Here is a 16,666-nt window from a genome sequence, read left to right on the forward strand (position 1 = left end):
TGAACGAAGGTCTTACGTGTGTCCAACGACATGAGGGTGAGTAATTAATGAAATAATTTTCATTTTTGGGTGAACTAACCCTTTAAGGCCCTGTACAAACAGAGCTGGACACGTAAAAAAAAGTCCAGACGGATCCAGCATTTTGGGAGCCTGTAAAAGCTATTTTTTGAAACCGGGTCCTAGAGTGAATAAATCTGAAAACGACACCCTTGCATTTTCGTATGTACAGCCAATCGGTATATTTAGTGAAATGATGATGTCATCACCCCACCTCTCGACCCTGGTCGCATCAGTGCATGGCATGCTGCACGTCTTCTCCGTTTTTAGTGTATCTCTGAAGCAGAATTACAGTGCCACATACTGCTCTGGCAAGTATACTACACTGTTATGAGTCAGTTTCAGTGGTTTTGTGTGTACGCATATATTTCTTGAGATGACACAATTTTTACAGAATGTTTTCGAAAAGAACTGACAGGGAAAGCTCTGGTTTTGTGTGAATGTGGCCTAAGTCCACATCATGCAAACAAGAAACTATGCTTCTCACCTCAGGTCGAGAGCTGTCGTTCCACACACACACACACACACACATACACAAAAACACAGACTCGTTGAACAATGCTTTTGGGAAACGCACCTCAGGTTTGGAAAAAGTGAGTAAATGGTGAAAGAATTTTCATTTTTGGAGAACTATCCCTTTAAGCGTCAGTGTTTTTTAAACCAACCATCTCTTTTGGTCAAAATGAAATTCAGTCTTTGAGGCCTGGCACAAGAGATGTAGATGTTTACAGTGTTAAATAACAGAGAACAGCACCGTGTCCTCAGTGGATGACACAATGATGCGTGTAAAGGGGCACAGTATCTCAGTCCACTGTATATCCAGTGACAGTTACTTGTCCCTTAAGACACCATGCCTATAGAACTTTCCCCAGGCAATATGTTGGTTATTGTCCATTTTTGACTGCTGCACTTCTGAAGGGCCAGCTGATATCCACGATCCACGTCCGCACTTTCCACCAATTCCAAACAACGCTTCGACTTCCTATTCTGAATGGAGCCTCCCTGCAACACACAATGCACATCAAAATGAGTGAACGATGACGAAGTTGTTCCAGGACCAAATAGTAATCATGATGCTTCTCAGAATGTAATTATAAAATAAGATTAATAAATCTAAAAATCCCTCAGAGCTATAAAAGCACCCTGACGTTAACCCGTCCTTCTAATGCAGAATCCATTGACACAAAGTGAGAAATCAAAGCTACATTTACACCTCAAGAAACATACTTCTTTCAGCTAGTAAACACAGTATGAAATACACCACCAAAGCCCAAAGCCTTTCAGAACAATGTCAAAAGTAAAGTGATGTTCCTAAAGTGGTTGCTTCTGAAGAAGAGCCTCAAGGATTCGGAGTCTTACAGTGTTGAAGAAGGCTCCAGAGACAGCTGAAACATGAAAGAGGACGCTGCGGGCAAAGTGTCGCCCTTGTCCAATCATCTGCTACCATAGAAAATCCAACTTAGACGCATGCTGTATGAAACGCCAAATGTCTCGCTACAATTATATTATTGAAGACACACAGATGAAATACATTACTTTTATGGCTGTAAAATTAGCATGTGAAAACTAAATGTTATATGCTGTGCTAAATGTGAAAGTCTATTATTGAAGAGAATACCTTCATATGGTAATTATAGTATGGTATGGTATGCTATGGCAATTTAGAACAATTTGAACAATTTTGATGCAAGAGTACAAAGTACATAGTATAAGTGCATAAATATAAATATATATATGTCAGGTAGATTATAAACCAGCCATTATTAAGACCACTGTAATTATAAAACAATCTGGCATGCATCATTTAACAGGTGTGTGTCACCGATAGGGACCACTGCATCTGCTTCAATTATGTTCTGTTCCAAATCAGCCTCCCTGAAATTATATCATCACAGTTTTCGCCCTGACTGTTGGTGGTGCCAAATGCCCTAAAGAGCTAAATAATATATTTCAGTTGGGTACATGCGTCAGGTAGACTTAACGCCGCATTTATTCACGAGCCGCCAAGCCGTATCCTGGATACAGACTGAAAAGCAGACTGTCAATAGACAATGAGAGTCGATAAAGACTTAATTAAAGCCATTTCTGATGCTCTCCTGTGAGTCAAAAGCCAGTTCACTCTTTCACTGGCTTTGTCATCAATTATTCATCACATCTAAAAGGCCACAATGGATTTGGTCCACCTGATTCCATTTTAAGAAACTCCAGGAAAAAAAAGGTAGCTGCCATAAGCTCATCTGAGACATAAAACCACATCTCGAGGGTTTGTGTGAGAATTGATATCGTTCATACTCTTACACTTTTCTCGATAGCGCGTGTTTGTTCATCTACTTTGACATCTCTCCCAAGAGGGCAGCATTACCCTTTCCTAATAACCTGTTCTGACATTTCCACCACACTTCATCTAAACCTTTTAGATGACACCGCCTGCTGTGACATATATTAATTCATCCACCTTTTAATAGAGACGCATTCATTACGTGGACCGTGTGCAGATGAAATCAAGATGTCTGTTACAATCCAGAAGGACGCTTGAATTGAATTAGGAGAGCTTTACAACACACACACAACTCGCATCTCTGAATTATTAATGCTCGATATCCAAAAAGATTCTATTGCAGTCACACAGCCGGAGGGCTAACAGATGCTATAAATTGACAGCGAATTTTAAGAGAGGGTTTTGGACAAGTACTTATTTTCTGAACTTGATAAAAAAATATTTTTATAGAGGCTTTAAAGAGGACCTATTATGCTTCTTTTCGGTGTGTAATAGTAGTGTATGTGCAATAGAGAGCAGGAAGTAGAGCCTTGATATCAAGACCCGGCCCACACTCCCGCAGTATCTGTTAGAACGGTTTACCGCAGAGCAACTCATTATGTCGGTGTAAAATAAACAGTTATGGAAATGTAGAAATTACAGCTAAAGCTCCAATCTCCTCCTGAAAATCAATGGTGCCTCAGAGACAACTCTGCTCAACTGGTGGGGAGTCACCTCAACCACCACCAATGTGCAGCATTCACCTGGATGATGCGACGGCAGCCATATTGCGCCACAACGCCCACCACACACCAGCTGATCGGTGGAGAGGTGGAGTATATGTGGATTATTAGGAGGCCGTGATGGACAGAAGCCATTGGCAAATTTGGTCAGGATGCCAGGGTTAAACCCCTGCTGGTTTTTTTGAAGGACATCCTGGGATTTTTAATGACCACAGAGATTCAGGACCTCGGTTTAACGTCTCATCCAAAGGTGCTTTTTGACAGTATAGTGTCCCCATCACTATACTGCAGCATTAGGCCCTAACAGTCCACAGGGGGAGCTGCCCCTGCTGGCCTCACTAACACCTCTTCCAGCAAGAACCTAGTTTTCCCAGGAGGTCTCCCATCCAGGTACTGACAAGGCTCCAACCTGATTAGCTTCAGTCTTGGGCTACAGGGTGATATGGCTGCTGACTAAATTCTGGTACACAAAAATAAACCAAAAAGCACAAACTGACCATTGCAATACCATACTTGTTTAGACTAATCTAAGGCACCAACTCAAACCAAGTTAGCATAAAAAAGCAATTTACTCTATGTAATAATCATAAAATTCAACTAGCATATTATTACTTTACAAAGCACGAGAATAAACAATAAGCCTTTGAGCGTGTGATTGTTTCCTTTGCACGTGTACCTGCGTAAAGAGCCAGGAGAGCTTCATGTGCTTGTTGCTGGCGTAGCTGCATTCCAGTAGTCGCGGCCGGCCGTTCACGTCCACCAGGCACTTGTTGTCATCATCGTCAATGGTTGGACTCAAACCTCCGACATGCAACTGTTGAGAACTTGTGTAGTACACATTCTGAAAATAAAAAAAACAGAAGAGAAGCACAATTTTAAATTATACATGTAATATAAAGTCACCTAAAGGATTATTAGGAACACCATACTAATACTGTGTTTGACACCCTTTCGCCTTCCGAACTGCCTTAATTCTACGTGGCATTGATTCAACAAGGTGCTGAAAGCATTCTTTAGAAATGTTGGCCCATATTGATAGGATAGCATCTTGCTGTTGATGGAGATTTGTGGGATACACATCCAGGGCACAAAGCTCCCGTTCCACAACATCCCAAAGATGCTCTATTGGGTTGAGATCTGGTGACTGTGGGGGCCATTCTAGTACAGTGACCTCATTGTCATGTTCAAGAAACCAATTTGAAATGATTCGAGCTTTGTGACATGGTGCATTATCCTGCTGGAAGTAGCCATCAGAGGATGGATACATGGTGGTCATAAAGGGATGGACATGGTCAGAAACAATGCTCAGGTAGGCCGTGGCATTTAAACAATGCCCAATTTACACTAAGGGGTCTAAAGTGTGCCAAGAAAACAGCCCCATCTCCATTTCACCACCACCACAAGTCTGCACAGTGGTAACAAGGCATAATGGATCCATGTTCTCATTCGGTTTATGCCAAATTCTGACTCTACAATCTGAATATCTCAACAGAAATCAAGACTCATCAGAACAGGCAACATTTTTCCAGTCTTCAACTGTCCAATTTTGGTGAGCTTGTGCAAATTGTAGCCTCTTTTTCCTATTTGTAGTGGAGATGAGTGGTACCCGATGGGGTCTTCTGCTGTTGTAGCCCATCCGCCTCAAGGTTGTGCGTCTTGTGGCTTCACAAATGCTTTGCTGCATACCTCGGTTGTAACGAGTGGTTATTTCAGTCAAAGTTGCTCTTCTATCAGCTTGAATAAGTCGGCCCATTCTCCTCTGACCTCTAGCATCAACAAGGCATTTTTGCCCACAGGACTGCCGCATACTGGATCTTTTTCCCTTTTCACACCATTCTTTGTAAACCCTAGAAATGGTTGTACGTGAAAATCCCAGTAACTGAGCAGATTTTGAAATACTCAGACCGAAAATAATACAAACTATTTTCATCACACAATGATTTGGCATGCACTAATCTTAATATTACATACTATAAAATATGGAAAGTATTCACTCTAGCCCATTTTCACTTTTTTTAAACCTACAGCAGATCTGATGTATTGTGAAATTAAAACTTCTACTTACGGAAACATAACATTAACAAAAAGTTTGTGTACTGAAAATTTCAGGCTGCATTTATGTAATAAACAATACAGTAAAAACTGTAATATTGTGAAATATTATTATAATTTAAAATAATGGTTTTATGTTTAAATATATTTTAAAATGTAATGTATTCCTGTGACAGCTGAATTTTCAGCACCATTCCTTAAGTTTCTTCATTGTCACACAATCATTCAGAAATCATTCTGATATGCTGATTTGCTGCTCAAGAAACATTTCTTATTATTATCAATGTTAACAACAGTTGTGTAAATTTCAAACGCTGTCAGATGGCATGTGGGGTAAATGGAAAGAACTCAGTCACTGATATTCAACTTTTCCTTTGAATCAGTAATGCACCTTTTTGTTGGGGCAAGTCCTAAATCAATAGCCCTGATACTTTTATCCCTTGCCATACTGAAAAACAAGCACTTTCAGAAATAATTAATTTCATGCAATATGCCCACACTTTTTCTTCAGGCTCTGGATGGATTGATATTTCGCGTCAGAAGCCAGAGCTTGGAGAACTGCTAACAGTATTATTGATTCGATATCTCAAGCAGTGCATCACAGAAATGCATACTTCTCTCAAAAACATAGATTAAATTGGTTGTATATCGTCTAGAACAATTTTGACAATCCAAACTTGTATTTTGGAATAGGCATCCTTGTGTTTTTTGAGATCTACCACTGCTTTCTGCTGAGACTAATTCTGCAAGACATTTTTTTCTCCGAATTCGGCAGTACGCCCAAGTCTATACAGTAAAATTAAATCAAGTTGTTTGACTTTGGAACAGCACCAATGCAAAACTGCTCAAACTTTTGTGAGGCACCTTGAAATGAAAACGAACACAAAGGCTGAACAGGCAAGTTTATCTCCATGGACACGTAAAACAACTAATCATACATTCACAATGGAAACAATGCATATCCTTCGGGATCCTTTGATGAGCACTGGAACTGTGACGGGAAGGGATGGAGGGCTAAAATGGGACGGGGAATAATGTAAGAGAGAAGAAAAATAAGGACTCAACTTGCAAGGGACTCATTTAGCACTGTTTCTGCTCGAGAAAAAGCTTGCGTTCTCACTGCTTGGGAGATTTATAGCTGTTGTATGGGAACAATGTTCCTTTTCTTGAATGAATGGGATATAACGCACTGAAAGAAAGAGTGAGCATGCCTATGCTCCATTTCCAAGATGCTCAAATCCCAGAGCAACTGCCACAGTGTTAATACGCTTAGCTGAGGTATGTATTGTCTAACGGCCCATTAAAGATAAAACAAATCCAGCGCCACAAGTACAAAGTCGGTGAAATGCTCATACTGCTCATACTATAGGAGTGCTTGAAATCAGTTCAAGTGTGCAAATAGACATGAGACATAAATCATGCGGAAATATAATATACAAATACACACACCTATCAGGCATAACATGATGACCTAATATTGGGCCAAAACAGCTCTGACCCATTCAGGTGTGGACTCCACTAGACCCCTGAAGGTGCGCAATGGTATCTGACACCAAGATGTTAGCAGCAGATCTGTCGTGTAAGTTGCGAGGTGGGGCCTCCGTTGATTGGACTTGTTTTTTCATCATATCCCACAGATACTTGATTGGATTGAGATCTGGGGAATTTGGAGGCACAAAACACTCCTGAACCATTTTTGCTTTGTGGCGGGCACATTATTCTGCTGAAAGAGGCCACAGCCACCAGGGAATACTGTTTCCATGAAAGGGTGTACATGGTCTGCAACAATGCTTAGGTAGGTGGAACGTGTCAAAGTAACATCCACATGGATTGCAGGTCCCAAGGTTTCCCAGCAGAACATTGCCCAAAGCATCACACTGCCTCAGCCGGCTTGCCTTCTACCCATAGTGCATCCTGGTGCCATGTGTTCCCAAGTAAGCGATGCACATGCACCCGGCTATCCATGTGATGTAAAAGAAAATGTGATTCATCAGACCAGGCCATCTTCTTCCATTGCTCTGTTGTCCAGTTCTGATGCTCATGTGCCCACTGGTGGTGCTTTTGGCAGTGGACAGGGGTCAGCATTGGCACCCTGACTGGTCTGCGGCTATATACAAACAAACTGTGATGCACTGTGTATTCTGACACCTTTCTATCAGAACCAGCATTAACTTCTTGAGCAATTTGAGCAACAGTAGCTTGTCTATTTGATCCAACCACATCAGACTTCGCTCCCCACGTGCATCAATGAGCTTTATCCGGTCATGACCCAGTCGCCAGGTCACCGGTCAAATCAAATGCTACCGGATTAACTGGATTTAGTCTGTCTTGTCTGTCTTTTTTGTTTGTTTATTTCTTCATGTAATCCCAGATGGACTCAATGATGATGATGAGATCAGATCTCTGTGCAAATCATACCGGCTGTTGTCAGTCCTTGCACTTGAAAAAATTTAGTAATAAACAACCCAATGTTGGGTCAAATATGGACTAACCCAGCAGTTGTTTTTTTTTAACCCAGCGATTGGGTTGTCTTAAGCAAATATTTAACCCAACTGCAGGGTTAAAACAACCCAATCGCTGGGTTAGTCCATATTTGACCCAACATTGGGTTGGGTCAAATATATATATATATATATATATATATATATATATATATATATATATATATATATATATATATATATATATATATATATATATATAGTAATATTAATACAAATAATGTTATTAAAAAAAAAAAAGTATATTAATATACATTATATATGCATTATAGTCATGGTGGCTGAAATGATGCACATGACAAAAGAGTAGAGAAACAAAAACAGAGAACTGGAGAAACAGTAAACACAACTACTTCTAACATAGACAATGCCAGACAATCAAACACAGGAAACTGAAGACTTAAATACACAAGGGATCATTGACTGACACAGAACTAATTAAGAAGCAAGGAGATTAGCAAGGAACTTTTATATGATATTATAATATATTATTATATAACATGGTGCAATAATAGCCCTTCAGCCTGTAAAATGTCCAATCAATTGTGTAATTTTGATTTCCTCAACAGATTCTGGAAAGTTTTAAATCAGCAAGAATAGAAACATTACTGCATCGCTTGGCACCATTGTGTCGATTCCAATAAGAAAGGTGGAAGCACACACGGATATGAATTCAGCAACCAACTAAGTAGTTAAAATCATGCTGACAATGCTGTTCTCTCTCTCTCTCTCTTATATATCTCTGACACACATTCACATTCTACAATTCTTCCTCACCTAAATGATGCCTGTGGTGGTGAAACAACCCTCCCTGCTTGTGTTCTAAGTCATTGCACTTTATTGAGATTCATTATACTGACTATAGCCCTGGAATCTGTCTAAATCCGAAATCCCCTGGTGAGTCGATGCTTTATGGAGAAAGCTCCCTATTTTTACAGCATTTTTATGGGATATCATTGTTGTGGAACCTGGTGGTGTAATACGCTCAGAAAAAAAACAGGGGAAAACAGACTTGGCTTGCCTCAAGCAGCCCAACTGTTCAAAAATTCATATTTCGAGCATCAGCACAAAATAAAGAGGTTTTATGCAATACAATGACTGTTTTATGGTTTGCAGAATAAATTGACAGTCTATCACTGTGAAACACTGAGATCAGTTGTAACGGGAAGACGGGAAAGCACAAGACTAGAGCGTACAAAGAGATGCCGAAGCCAAATCTTCATAAAAGAGAAATCTTCATAGGAGGAGGAAATGTCTTTTATTTTCACCATGAATTAAACAACTGAAGTGTGCAGAGCCTTTGTACAGTAGATGGCAATAATGATGAATGATATCGCTATGAAAATTCAATCTTTATATTTTCAGCCTTTTGATATATCAATATTTATGTATTTGTTCTTAAATGATTTAGAATAAAAATATTTCCAAAAGCTGTTGTTGCCAAATAGATTCAACGTTTTAAATCCAAGAGCTAAAATACAGACAAATTAGTTCAATTAATCATGGCATGTTATCCACAGTGTTTTCACAAAATGAACTGAAGGAAGAATCATTTAAAATATTGATATGTTAATTTAGTAATACTTTAAGTTCCATTAATGTATTAAACAACGAGCAATACATTTGTTGCAGTATATATTATATTAACATAAGTTAAAGGTGAAGTATGTTAGATTTTTGCAGTCGGCCAGTGTTATATATTTTGTTCAATTGAGTACTTACAATATCCCAGATGTTTTTAACTTGTAAATCATGAGAAAACTGTGATTTTAACTAATGAACCGGGACATGTGAGGGAGTCGCCTGTCAGTGACATCATATCCACGTTACCCTCGGTTTCCACTTTTACTGCCGTAGAAACCATGGCAACAGATGCGGACAACTGCGTAACGTCTAGCGGCACGCTGTTGTAGTTTCGTTCAAACTTTATGGACCACGGCAAGCCGACTTCAGAACAAAACGAGAAATCAAAAGAGGACGAGTATTGACGTGGTGTTTTCAAGATGGTGAGCGCTTAGCAACAAACTTCGACCTGACAGAGATTCTGTTCTTCCATGTAATTTATTAGACAAGTGAGCAAATGTACATAAAACTAATCAAAGTTATGTAGCTCAACACAATGAAATATTAGAATATCATCAGTATATTGTCAGGGTTGCCAACTTTTAAGTTCAGGCTGAAGTGAGATTTATTTTGGAGGGATTTATTTTGATCTTAATTTTGTATCAATTAATATGTAGTATATAGCTTACTGTACATAATAAGAAAAAAATTAGTTTGTCTTAGCACTATTTTGCACTATTTTAAACATTTCTGGGGTCAAATATGTGCTTGCATTTATTAATATTCACTTGTGTGCTTATATATGTATCATTATTCATTAAAAATATTAGGATGCTAAGTGCTAATATGAAGCGTAAGTTATTAAGGTTTTAAAATTTCACATTTAAAGAAATCTATTGTTTGATCATATCTAAATATTTATTAAAATGCAGGACTGCAATATTTTTTTGATATAATTATTATTATTTTTTTTATTTTTTTGCCACAAAAGGACTCTAATTTACCTCTTTGAATTGGAATTCTCTATTTTAACCTTAATTACTACACAAATTGTAATATAAATAATGAAAATATTAGAAGAAATATATTTTAAGTGGTCATTAACTGACAATAATTATTGCACAAATAGTATTTAGTACCAAAAGATCTCTTCAAATTATAAATATTATTGAACTAAAATATAGAACACTTATTTAATAGAAAAATAGTAACGGTGTATGGTCACATTTGACCATCAATGAGTATTAGTGTGACCAATTAGTACGGAAAACCTGCGGGCTAAATACAAGAATTAAATTAATGAGTAATCTCTATCATTTTCCATAATACAACGATCCTGTAAATATGGCTGACTTAATAATCAATGCACAAGCTGTACTGTTTACCAAAACCTGCTGCAAACATCTGTAAAGTGAAACTGTAAAGTGTTGTGTATCCGCTTAAGCCATTCAAATGCATTGACACAGCGCTGGAAGTATTGAGCGCTCCTCACTACTACACGCCGCTGGGAGATGAGAGCATGTTGTAACTCTGCTTTTCAACGCCTCTGGCGTTAACATTAGCGCCAAAACGCTATTTATTGTTTGAATTTCGCAATAAAACTTGCTTAAAAAATAAAGCTATAGCTTTGTTTAATATCAAAAGTAGGTATGGCAATTTGGCGTGAGATTAAGTTGGGGAGAGTGAGAGCCTGACACAGAGCCTGAAAGCGTGTCACGCCAAATGCGTGAGAGTTAGCAACCCTGATTGTTCTAATCTTGATGTAGCTTACTGCTAGTCTCAAACAGCCATAAAACTAACACAAAGAATAACATTTCAACTTTCAACACACTCAAATGCAGTTTAGATAGTGCAGACCAAGTGAAACAGCACTGCGTTTCCTCAATTTTAATTAGTCAAATAAACTGACATGTATGAGTATATGTATGTAGATACTAGTACTTGTGGGTATCTCGGAAGAATGAAATGTCCTCATTTTTTCTTTATATCCCCCAAGACTTGTGTGTGTGACTGTACGGTAATATTACCAGATACAACTTTTGATTATCGGTGTGTGCACACCAAAAGCGAAGCGAACATTCGCATCGGGTTACTCAATCTAAATATTTTAGAAGTATTTTTCATTGTTAGTTCATTGTGTATAACTAATACAAATGCAACCTTAATGTAAAGTGTTACTGAAAATTTTAATGAACACTTTTGTGTGGTGACAAATATTTTGCTTCAGAGTTCTGAATAATTTTTATTCAAAGCTGTGAATCGATTCATTGGAACGGACCGTTTTAACAGACCCACATAAATGAATGTAAGAAAGTAAGAAAATTCTATATATTGCCTTTGTCCAAACCTTTTGACATTTAAGGCAATGTTAAAAAAGTTGAGGCTGTGGCTTAGTGGTTAGTGCACATGCTATAAAACATTTGGCAGGTGCTCATACAAAGCGTTGCAGGCTCGAAATCAACTCGTTACATCTACTGATCCTGTTTAACCCGTTATTTCCTGTTCTGGAACTCTAAGCCACAAATAAGATCCTAAAAAAAATTATTTTCACATATTGTGCAGATACAGTGACAAACATGGAAAGAGAGAACAGGAGACATGATGGAGTCAGGCACGAGCACTTACATGTAAATGAATTACACACACTCTGAGGGTTGAAAAAAAATTGAAAGCCAGAAGGTGCAGTGGACTGGACACTAACCTGAGGCGTCAGGCCGTGGCAGTTGTATAGGATGGGAATGTTGTCGGAGTCGGGACCTTGATCCACACAAAGATCCGGCCTCAGGCTGTTCCTCAGCTACATGCACACACACACGCACAAAGATGCACTAAATCGGCTGACACATCAGGCTCATTTCACAATGCAAAAACCGCAGAGGATGAGATGAATTAAGATCACAAATACCATCTTTCTTCCTCTGTCTGCTAATGACCAATGTGTGTGAAAATAGCCTGGAGCTCAGCTTTCCTTTGTCTTCACAACGGAGCTGTTAATTATGCTATTCCATAAAGGAATGCCAATTAGGAAAACCACTCTGTTGGCCTTGCATTGTGATGAATGATGAAATAGCCCTGAGAAATTAAAAATAATACTTGGTACAAACTATTTCTATAACTCAATATTATGCGATACAATGTCATCTATCAGATACAGTATGTAATGTCTCTAAGTCCCAATAAACTGCATTGTTCTGTGTCAAGCTAAATTAATAAATTTGACAATATTGTTATATAATTATGTCATCAGAACGATAACGGAGTTTAGTTTGACATTGCAAGCCTTGTGAAATGAGATGTCTCTTAGAATAATAGTTTAATGATTTTATTTTATACAAATAGATTTATTATACTTTCCCCTAGATGCTCAATGCTGAGAAGAAACACCTCCAAGAACCCTTGTTACTTCAAAAAGATCTTAATCAACCCTTTTTTTACTAGTATTTTCTTAACTATTGTGAATAAACTGTGATAATGTGAGAAAATGTTGAAGGTGTCTGAATACATTTTGGTTTGACTGTATATACACGAGGGACAGAAATGGCACCTGTTTTGTAGATTTTGTAGCAATGATTGTTATTAGACAAGAAGTAGATACTTACAACACCATAAGCAATGGTTTCTGTGTAGGTTCTCATCTCAGAATAAATATTCTTCAGGAACCAGCTGAAGGGTTTGCAGCGGAGTCTCTCTCTGAGAGCTATTCTCTCTCTGATATCACCGATATCGATGCCTGAGCCCTGCAAACACAAACATGTGCAATTGTGACCATGCAAGAGTTCAGAATCAAATATCTGCTAGAACATGAAAGCTCTCATGTGTTCATGTACATCTATCTCAGCCCTTCAGGTTCAGGCACTTGAAGTGAAGTGATTCTATATGCAGCTGCATTTCAATGCGTCATGTACAGTTCAGAAGTAAGAGCTCATTAAAAAGCCTTATGGCTTCTGTAACTTAAATGAGTCATGGTCATTATATCTTAACCCTTTACCTTAACTCAAAATGACAAACCAGCAGGTATCCTTTGACTTCCATTACATTCATGTACTGATATAGAACTGTAAGCCACTCAAAAGCGTGTGTCCCAGAAAATCTGCCATGGTTGAAGTTTGTTGTTTGGCGCAACATGACGCAGAGTGCCAAAATAATCCCCTTTAACCATGGTAAAATTCACAGCAGGGATTTACTTCTAGAGGCTTACGTCCTCTTTTATACTATATATATATATATATATATATATATATATATATATATATATATATATATATATATATATATATATATAAAACAGTGACAAATGAAATATGATACAAAACAATGTCAACAACAATTACAATTAAAGGCAGGCTTCTGGTTGCCAAGTAATTTAGCATATTAATATACAGTAGTGTCCAAAAATCTTGCATGTTTTAAATTTAATTTATAGACTGCTATTCACAAGTTTGGGGTCAGAAGATTTTTTTACTTTTAATAAATTAACACTAGGGCTGTCAAATCGATTAATTGCGATTAATCGCCTATATATATATATATATATATATATATATATATATATATATATATATATATACACCGACCAGGCATAACATTATGACCACTGACAGGTGAAGTGAATAATTCTGATTATCTCTTCATCACAGCACTTATTTGTGAGTGCTATTACTATATTAGGCAGCAAGTGAATTTAATCCTTGAAGATGATTTAAGTTGTTAGAAACAGGAAAAATGGCCAAACATAAGGATTTCAGCGATTTTGACAAAGGCTCAATCCAGTTGAGCATCTGTGGGATGTGCTGAACAAACAAGTCCAATCACAGGAGGTCCTACCTCGCAACTTGAAGAACTTAAAGGATCTGCTGCCAACATCTTAGTGCCAGATACCACAGCACACCTTCAGGGGTCTAACTGAGTCCATGCCTCGACGCGTTAGGGTTTGGGGATCAACACAATAGTAGGCTACAATGTTATGCCTGATTGGTGTGATATATATATAATGTATGTGTGTAACAAATATATATTACACACATACATTTTCAGAAGGATTTCTTAAGAATCATGTGATACCTAAGACTGGAGTAATGATGCTGAAAATTCAGCTTTTGCAACACATTAAAATTAAATCAAATAGTAAACAGTTTTTTTTAAATTGCAATAATATTTCAAAAAATGCAATTACTATTTTTACTGTAATTTTGATCAAATTAATGTAGAATTGGTAAACATAAGATTATTTTTTTTAAACAAATCTTACTGACCCTCAACTTTTGAACAGTGTATTTTATTTTTTGTTTTGTTTTTTGTATTACAAATTATCATAGAATATATGAATGAAATCATTTTAATAAAAACAAATTGCCATGTTGTAGGGAAATATGACTGGGAAGGAGTTCAAATGATCAATGTCTTCTCTTTTTTTGGATTAGTGATTTTGATAGTTGACAGTATTATCTTGTATTAAAAACTATCAGTTTATCTTTTATCAGTTTCTTCTCAAGACCAGATTTTCAAATTAAACACGGCCTATCCAGTCAGATTTTAGAGCTGCAACTAGTCATAGGTTTCAGTACCTGCTGTGGAACGTTCCAGGCCATGTAAACGTGGCTCTTGAACTCGTCCATCCACACCTCGGCCACTCTCAGAGCGTTCCTGCGTACGTGAGTTGCCAGGTCCTCCGTGTAGGGCTTGTGGGCGCGCTCAATATGAGCTATTCTGGAACAGGGCATGACCTCCACACTTCCTCCGCACAGCCATACCTGATTACACACACATTAGTGTCACGCGGTTTGAATTTTGACAAGGATGAAGAAAAATTAGCTCTCTAAAATGCCCTTTAACATCCATTAGGCATTAAAAAAAAACAAATAAGCCAAGTTCTTATGATTCATTAGGGAGTGTGTGAGTCCATTTAGCAGAATAAACCAAATTACATGGAAAAAAAACACATAAATCAAACTCCACAAGGAACAAAAAGCACTTTTGTGTTCCATTAGAACATTTAAAAAGGGTTTACAGAAGAAAATAAAAACCTAAACAATACACTTCAAATCAAGGACGCTCATTTCCTACAATTATCATCTAAAGGTTACGCATTTCCACACAGCGGAGCTCTTTGTTCAAACTAAACTCCCAAAACTGCTTTTCATTAACAAAACAATATAGGAGCCTTTTATCGCATGACAGGAAGAATATTGAAAGAACCTATTTGAAAGCTCAAACAGACCTTTTAATTAGTTATAATTCAACATATTTTCTGACATCCGGCTGACACTGAGCATTTTAACAGCACAGTCACCGGCTGTTTTTTTTTTTGTTAAGATGGGAAAAAAACAACAAAATACTGCTTTCATATAATACACATTTGTTTAAAGATTTACCCTCAATTAGTGCATGTTATGCAGCTCAAAATGAAGAGTGGCAGCATATCCGTGTGTGTTGGTGTGATTCCCTGTTTTTCCACCCACTGCACTACTCCTACAGAGCTTTTAAACCCAGAGTATATCTCTTTGCTTTGTACATCTCTCCAGTAAATCTTCGAATGGGCTTATATAGGCCACATGCCAGCGTGCTGCACTTCATTCAGACATTCACACCCAAACACTTTCATTCAGGCCTGGTTTGGTAATATATGAAGTGCAACATCTGGCTGGGACATATGCTAGGGTTGTTTCAGTGAAGCTATTTGAACACGTGTTGTGTGTACTTAAATGCATCTGATTTGCATTCAACAAAAAGTTGTGTTATCGAGAGACCCTGGTGCCATATTTTGAATATGATTATTTGTTTGAAAAGGAGGGGGTGTATCAGATTTGCTCTGATCCGCTCGTTTGGCAGGCTTTTAACGCCAAGACTCGTTGGGCGGGATTCAACAGGAAGTGGACAGATGTGTGTTGTTCCTATTTGCCAGACCAGGAGAATGATTTATATGCATAATCACTGACAACAATCCCAATGATCCATGACTCAGCCGTCTGTTCTCCCAAAGCATTAAAAAATAATTTCTCACATTTGCATACAATACCTGCTGCAGACAGAGATATTCAGACCGTAATCTGTTGCACAGAGGCAAATTTTGCAAGCATGAAATTAGAATCAAACCGGCTTTATATTGTCTGGGAGACATTTAAGACTTGATCTCTTTCCCATAAAATGTCATCTAAAAAAGAAGCAAAAAATATATATTTGTAATCATTGTTTGGTTTTGTTTTGAAACAAAATAAATTGTCCTTCATTGTTTTAATAATTTAATCCTGAAAAAAAAAAAAAAAAAAAGCTAAAATGTTTTTATTTATGTATAAAAAACGTGTAAAATTAATAATAATAAATAAATTCTTGTTTTGCTATTTTAGACTAAAATATAATATTCTTTAAAATAATTAAGTCAACACTGGGTTAAAAACTGCACATAACTGAAAAAATATAATAATAATAATAATAATAATAATAATAATAATAATAATAATAATAATATTGTTATTTAAATACTAACAACAACAACA

General features: G+C 37.3%; 1 protein-coding gene across 2 annotated transcripts in view; it reads right to left on the reverse strand.

The window, feature by feature from the left end:
- galnt18a (UDP-N-acetyl-alpha-D-galactosamine:polypeptide N-acetylgalactosaminyltransferase 18a) overlaps positions 1-16,666 on the reverse strand; it is a 79,771-nt gene continuing 63,105 nt past the window's right edge. For both annotated transcript variants that reach the window (XM_067435946.1, XM_067435945.1), the window contains exons 7-11: positions 14,738-14,923; positions 12,773-12,910; positions 11,875-11,970; positions 3,734-3,898; positions 1-1,059 (exon numbers count right to left, since the gene is read on the reverse strand). In XM_067435946.1, the coding sequence (XP_067292047.1) occupies positions 898-1,059; positions 3,734-3,898; positions 11,875-11,970; positions 12,773-12,910; positions 14,738-14,923 (747 nt within the window). In that variant the 3' untranslated portion in view covers positions 1-897. The remainder of the gene's footprint in view (positions 1,060-3,733; positions 3,899-11,874; positions 11,971-12,772; positions 12,911-14,737; positions 14,924-16,666) is intronic.

This window comes from Pseudorasbora parva, chromosome 25, assembly GCF_024679245.1.
Source record: "Pseudorasbora parva isolate DD20220531a chromosome 25, ASM2467924v1, whole genome shotgun sequence".
In the NCBI taxonomy this organism is placed as follows: Eukaryota; Metazoa; Chordata; class Actinopteri; order Cypriniformes; family Gobionidae; genus Pseudorasbora; species Pseudorasbora parva.